This window comes from Crocodylus porosus, unplaced genomic scaffold (genome assembly GCF_001723895.1).
Source record: "Crocodylus porosus isolate Cpor-Errol unplaced genomic scaffold, CroPor_comp1, whole genome shotgun sequence".
NCBI classification, from domain to species: domain Eukaryota; kingdom Metazoa; phylum Chordata; order Crocodylia; family Crocodylidae; genus Crocodylus; species Crocodylus porosus.
This window is the reverse complement of record NW_017728946.1, coordinates 1,771,799-1,779,013: the sequence shown is the minus strand read 5'-3', so window position 1 is coordinate 1,779,013 and position 7,215 is coordinate 1,771,799. Positions and strand designations below refer to the sequence as shown.

Below are 7,215 nucleotides of genomic sequence, written 5' to 3'. Positions count from 1 at the left end.
CCAATGAGATGACAAATAAAATGTATTTTACTGTACCTCTTTTTATTATGTATTCCTATTATATTGCAACATATCTTGTTGAAGTTCCTCTTATCTATGTTTATTCCTAAATTTTAGATCTCTATTCCAAATATGCTGTTACCAGAAACACTGATTTCCATATTCATACAGAATTCTGATCACTATACTCTAAATAAGAAACAATGGAATGCTGTGTTGTTCCATATTTCTAACTATAAAAACGTTTACAGTACTTGTGGCAGGGCACTGTGTGTGCCTGCCACTTTAAGGCCCTGGAGCTGGCAGCCTCCAGGTGCCTAATGAGGGCAGCCATTTTAGGTTCAGGGCTACCCATATAAACAAGGCAGTTTGGCTGCTGGAGGCAGGCAACAACACCACCTGGCCAGAGGTCTGCTGAGTTTTATCCAGAGGTAAGGGAGGAGCTGTAGGGGATGGTAGGGTCCTGGGTACAACCTAAAACTACACCCTGCCAGGAGTGGGTGGCCTGGCGGGGCTCCCAGGGGCATGGGAGCCCCCAGGAAATGCCAGGCCAGTGATCACCCCGGTGAAAGATGGGTCGGGGTGCCGTAACTCCTAACCCTCACCTTCACCTTCAGGTGGGTCACGTTCCATCGGAGGTAGCTGTGGGGACGCAAGCCCCGAGGAGGAGAGTGGAGAGTTGGAGGCCAGGTGTGGCTATGGCCACCTGAGCCCCCCCCTCCCGAGGAGGGAAGCCCCGAGACCCCGAGTAGAGGGGGCATTGCGAGCAGTGAGAAGCCCCCGGGGTGAGGGGGGCAGCATGGGAACTAAGAACTGAGGGAGCAGCAATGAGAAGCCCCAGTGTGAGGGAAGAACGGGGACTCAGCCAGAGAGAGTCGAATCCTGACTCCAGTAAGTCCTCTGATGTTGGGAGGCAGAGTTTGGGTCAAATATAACATCCGTAGGAGCACCACGACCTGCTGCCCGGGGGGGAGTGAGAGTCCCCTGTGAGACCCCGAGGCACCAGTCGTGGTGTGAGGTACCCCGGCTCCCCACATCCGTGAAGGAGGACCCAGAGAGGGGGACCCTGGGGAAAGAGTAACGGTCATATATCGAGGCCTGCCTGAGCTTCCCATGACTGGCCCAGGTGGAGGCCAGGATCAGGAGGGTCAGAAAGGCAAGGAGACCCACCGAGAGGGACACCCAAGAGCCAGGGGGTCACACTGGCCTGGGGGTGGGCCGGGGCTAGTGTGACCCGAAGGTCCCACTGAGGGGACCACACCCAAAGGGGAACCAATGGCAGGGAGATATATCGCCCAGTATGACGACGGCAGAGTCCGCTTGAAGGGAGGAACCCAGGTGGGGTCCCACAGTGGGATTCTGGGAGCCCATCGTGTGGGACTGGCACGTATGAGAACATCATGACGTCATCTGCAAAGCTTGGGCTGCCGCGTAGGGGAGGAATGGAGCCACAGACAGCGCCCCCTAGCAGCAGGGCAGAAAATGGGCAGCCTCCCGCTTAAATTACATCTATTAATTAATTATTAAGATCAAGGCACAGCAGGCGACAAAGCAGGCAGTTAGCCCAAGAACAGGTGGGCAGGCTGCGCGGAAATCGGCTCCGAAAGGCCCCCCCATTACAGTACTACCAAAAAAAACAGTTCCCACAAATCACACACATTAGTAATGACATACTACCCTTTCCTGGAACATATGTGGGAAATCCTCAAACAACTGAAACTAATCCCAGAAGAAGACCCGATTCTTAAATAGATCTTTCCAGAACCACCCATCCTAGCCTTTAAACAAACACCGAACCTAACCAATCTCATCACCAGAAACAAACTTCCTATGGCCTAAAGCACGCTGAATGTATCCAGACCATACCGGGACAAGAAATGTAAAACCTGCCAACACATCTGCACCACTCCCACAATAACTAGACCCTGCAACAGAACCATCACCATTCCTGGACCTTACACCTGCACCTCAAGAAGTGTAATATCTCATTCAGTGCACTGAATGCCCTGATGGAAAATATGAAGGAGAAATCAAACAACTGCGCACCAGAATTAACGCATACCAAAAATCTATCATCTCGTAATTGTTTCCTCCCAAGCTTCTCATCCTCGACTAATTCTTCCTTATTGGTCAGGAGAAGATCCAAGATTAATGAGCCCCTACTTGCATCTTCAACCTTCTGGAACAGGAAGTTGCCTTCCATACAAGTCAGGCTCCTTTTTGGGCTTCCAATAGTGTACCCTTTAAAAGCTCACAGCCCCCCTAGGCACCTTCAGCCATCAGTCTGCCTTCCCAGAAACCAGCTCAACATTTTGTTTGGCCATATTTATCTTCCACAGCAGATGTCTGGAAAACTGAAGTCTCCCATCAATACTCTCTCATGACTTTTCGAAACTTTGTCACTTCCATGTAGAGTCCCTCCCTCTACCTCTTCACCCAAATGTATTCTGATCTTCTACCTTTTTCCTCCTGAACCAGGGAAGAAGTGTATGTTTTTGACATACTAGGTAACTTTTTACAGATGCTGAATCAAATGCCAAAATATATAGGTATTTAGAATTTATTTTATTATAATGTTTGAGGCACTGGTAGGTTTCCACATTCTGCTTCTTGCCTACCTAGATATCTGCCACAGCATAGTTTACTGTTCTGCAGCTCTTTCCTGGGCTAACAACTTCTCCTAGAAGCCTATTCTGTGTGGCTACAATTTTGCTAGTTTTCTGGCAGCTAGTGCCCTAGTAGTTAGCCTGCCCTCAAGCTGCCAGCTTCATGCAACCAGCTCAGCCCACCCCGGTTACCTCTTAAACTAACTGGAGCCTTCTGGCTCCCTGTTACCTTTCCCTTAAACTACTTATTGCATCAGACCATACTTAACAGTTATGGGGGAAAATGGGAGCTCTGTGGTGTATGGATACTATAAATGTTGAAGGGTCAAAACACTTGTACACAGGAATACTAGACAACAAATAAAAGGAATTGGGGGGGAGGGGAAAAGAGTGTTTACAAGGCAAAAAGAAGGAAGTGAATCATGTACTTATGAATCTGTATGAATTGCTTTAGTGACGCTAGCACCTGTAAATCCAGTTTAACTGTCTGGTACATTTTATCTGCTTTGTGTTGCTTCAGGATGGTCTCAATTATCTGTAATAAAATCAAAAGCCCTAGCACCAACAGTGAATTTTTTAAAAAGGGTGCATCCTTATATTATTAGAAATTTCACAGTATTCAACGTAGTAGGTTGAAAGTTCAACATAGAGAAATGCAAAGAGCTGCATCTAGGGAGGAAAAATGACCAGCACACCTACAAGCTGGGCATTGCTAACCTGACCAGCACTACAAATGAAAGGGATCTGGGGGCAACAATAGACCACAGCATGAATATGAGCTGGCAATGCGACGCAGTAGCCACTAGAGCCAATAGAACTCTGGCATGCATCAATTGATGCTTCTCCAATAAATCCAAAGAAGTGATTCTCCCACTTTACTCAACATTGGTGCAGCCGCAGCTTGAGTACTGCATCCAGTTCTGGGTGCTGCACTTCAACAAGGACGTGCTAAAGCTTGAGAGGTTTCAGAGAAGGGCCACCTGTATGATCAGGGACTTGCACAGCAAGCCATACAAGGAGAGGCTGAGGGATCTCAGACTCTTCAGCCTAAAGAAAAGAAGGCTGAGAGGGGACCTGATTGTGACTTACCGCTATATCAGAGGCATACATCAGGGGCTCAGTGATCAACTGCTCACCAGGGCACCCTGGGGGAAAACTAGAAACAATGGCCACAAACTCCTGGAATACAGTTTCAGGCTGGACATCAGGAAAAACTTCTTTACAACTAGGGTGTCCAGACTATGGAACAAGCTGCCCACAGAGGTGGTGCAATCATCTACCCTAGAGGTCTTCAAGTGAAGGCTGGACTGTCACCTGGCTGGGGTCGTCTGAACCCAGATGTCTTTCCTGCTCATTCAGGGGGGGCTGAACCCGATGATGCTTTGGGGTCCCTTCCAGCCCTGTGATTACTTTCTTTTTAGACCTTGGTTTTAACCTTTATATATAAAAATGTAAATACGTAGGAAAAATGACAAGGACATTTCTAAATAAAAACCCTACTAAGACAGAATACTTACATTATCAGTAATATACATTATAAAACATTACATATGTTGCAGTTTTTCAAAGAGATGCATAATGAAAAATTAAGAGTTTAACACATCTGAATTTCTTGAAAGGTTAGATATGGAAATATACCATGAAGAGCCCAAGAACATTAACTCTGCTTTTCTATCACGCTTCTATTAGTTAAAACTGACCTTTTTGCTACATAATCCAAAACCACAAATGCTAAAATATGAATAATAATTGTGGGGTTAATGCCAGCACATGTTCAGTTACCTTACCTTTCACATACTAAAAGTCAACCCAAAACCTAATTGTGTAAAATAAATAATAGACACTTTTTATAGAAAACTGCTCAGAACAAAATCGATGAAAGCTTACTTATGCCAAAGCTAAGAATACCATAATCCTGTGTCTGTTTTTTTCTGTTCAACATTCAGAGAAATCTGTTTAAAAAAAAACCCATATATGCACAAGGGAGTTCCTTAGATTAGAAAAAGTTGTCCAGTACCAATGGTTTTATGAATAAGAAGAAAAGGCAATCAACCTTGAATTTGTTAAATCTAAATATGAACCTGTAGCAGCAGAAGGCTCTTGTGTTTCAGCAGTTATGAAGGAAGTCTCAGGATCTACCGCTTTCTCTTGTCGTAAACTAATATTTGCATCAAGAGTTGTGGTATGTGATACATCTCCAGAGGATAAAGGTGCTTGTTCACAGAAGTTTTCATCAGATTCAACGGAAATTTCTATTTAAAATAGACGGGAGAGGGGACAACAGAAAGGAAGTTTGTAAGTGCAAAATACACCCAGAAAGAAAGGGAATTATTCCACACTACTAGCTGCTGAGGACTCTGTAGGGAAAAAGTGAATGCATCTGTTTCATCTTTGTTTTAGGTGGACAGCAGGACTGTATACAAAAAATAAATAAATTTTCCCTATTAACTTTGGAATATCACATCAACTGATGCCAACAACCAGGCAAGCCTGACCTGTTGAAGATAGATACTATTCCAACTGGCTAAATTTCCTGAGAATGTGGGGAAAGGAAACAGCAAGGCTCTATCAAAGTATTTAGATAGTACAGGAATCATTAGCATAACCATTTGAAGTATCTTGTAGAAATTCTACCTATCAAACACTAAATGATGAATTAATTAATTATAACATGCAGCTAGAAACCTCTTTTATAAAGCAACAAAAATATACCTTTACAACAAGCTGCTTACCTTTCTTAGGATCCTTTACGCTACATGCTGAATCTTTCAAAGGTCCAATTTCTGTTAGAGCTGTTGTGACACAGTCTATGTTTAAAATGTCATGACTTCCACTGGATGAGAGCCTTGAGGATCGTCTCCTAATCTGGTCTCTTTCGTGGTTATCTGGAGAGCTTTTCAGTTTTTCCTGAGCTAAAAGATATTACAACTTTTAAATTTCATTATGTAATAATATTTCAATCCTGACAATATTAAAGCGTAAGATACCAGCACTGGTTAAAGAGTGCAGCTCTCCTAAGCCTCTGTCTATGGGATATTAATCATTAGTTGTTTACTGAGCAGTTGACTAATTAGCTATGCAGTAAATGTTAGGCGTCTACACATGCCCCCCTATTAGGTTGTAGTAAACTAATTTATTCCACAGCAAAATAGTACTTCTAATATCCTGCCACGACATAAAAAGCTCCACAGCAATGCACATGTAAACACTGCCCTGGTAGGCTGGTGTTTTATTGTCAGGGCTAACCCCGCACTGAATTGCTCGTGTACCAGCCAGCCCCTCCACAGCACGTTGAGCTGGAGGCAGCAGCCCCGGGTTGGCACGCTGACCCCCACATGCTGCCAGCCAGGGCTACTCCAACATGGCTCAACATCCTACGCAGGAATAGACTCCGGAACTTATTGCTCCCAGGTGCATGTTCAAATGGTGAGCCCAGAAGCAATGAGCTCCAGAACTTATTAATGTGCATTAATTGCATGTGTAGGTAGGCCCAGCGGCAGCAAATTCTTCAAGTATCCCTATCTTCTATTTACCACAGTACCAGGGGTCACTCATGTTTGTAGCCAGACCCTCAGCTTTGAAGGTTTTCTGAATTCAGTTCTTCAGATAAAACAAACTGAGTTCAGCATCCTTGGAGCAGTTTAAATAGTATTAAAAAAAACAGGTTATTAAACTAAAAAGTTCTCTACTATCAAAGGAATACATTCCAATGGGTAGAAACTGAAACTATATAGTCAAGGTAAAAATAAAGTATGATTTTTTCTTAAATGGTGAAAGTAATTAACTATTAGAATACAAGAACTTAGTTCAAGCACAAATTATTGGGCTTAACGAAGCAGCAAATCACCAGATAAAATTACATGGTCTCTGGTTTTGGGTGGTCAGACTTCATCACAATGATCCATTGTAGCCCAATATTAATGTGCATCATTGCAATGTACTCCTTCTAGAATAAACACTGCCTTTTAACCATCTAATACTGAAATTCAAGGACAATATTAAAAGATGGCATTTTACAACACAGTTCTTCACTACAATAAATAATAAGTGCTGCAGTATTAAAATGCTATGGATACTCACACAAGTTTTTTTCAACCCTAGGACGCTTTGATGGAACTTCACCTATTTTAGGTATTTTCCGACGTCTTAATTCCAGTGTTATTGGCTGCAGTGTTTGAGAACTTTGCTCTGCAATTTTAACAACAGAGGAAGTATATTTCACTAAAATATCAATAAAATAGAGATGAACAACTAAAATTTATATCTATAATTTTCAAAGCTATTTTTACATGATAAATGCATTGAAATTAAAAACCAAACACTGAATCTCTAACTCCATTTCACCAATTTCTATTCCTTTTATAACAATGAAAGCTGGTTAATCAGTCACTGGGATAATGCAGAGCTGATCAGAGATGCACTATGACCTCCCATATCTTCCACCTAATACTTCTATTAAATGCAGCCCAAAGTTGCATCCAACTTTTGTGAGGCTGCAATGCACTCCACACTAGTAGTGAGTCTATGATATAGACAGACTCTTCTACCCTTCTCCATAGTGCTGCCATCATTCCAGGTGTCACCCATTTTGTATCTCTATTTTTGATTA

At 43.1% G+C, this 7,215-nt stretch overlaps 1 protein-coding gene across 8 annotated transcripts in view; it reads right to left on the bottom strand.

Annotated features, from left to right (window-relative positions):
• PHF20 (PHD finger protein 20) overlaps positions 1-7,215 on the bottom strand; it is a 147,053-nt gene that overhangs the window by 74,940 nt on the left and 64,898 nt on the right. For 7 of the 8 annotated variants that reach the window (XM_019550721.1, XM_019550728.1, XM_019550725.1 and 4 more), the window contains 3 exons: positions 6,687-6,794; positions 5,339-5,518; positions 4,688-4,858 (listed from right to left, as the gene is read on the bottom strand). In XM_019550721.1, the coding sequence (XP_019406266.1) occupies positions 4,688-4,858; positions 5,339-5,518; positions 6,687-6,794 (459 nt within the window). The remainder of the gene's footprint in view (positions 1-4,687; positions 4,859-5,338; positions 5,519-6,686; positions 6,795-7,215) is intronic. The other variant, XM_019550723.1, reaches the window with a different exon arrangement.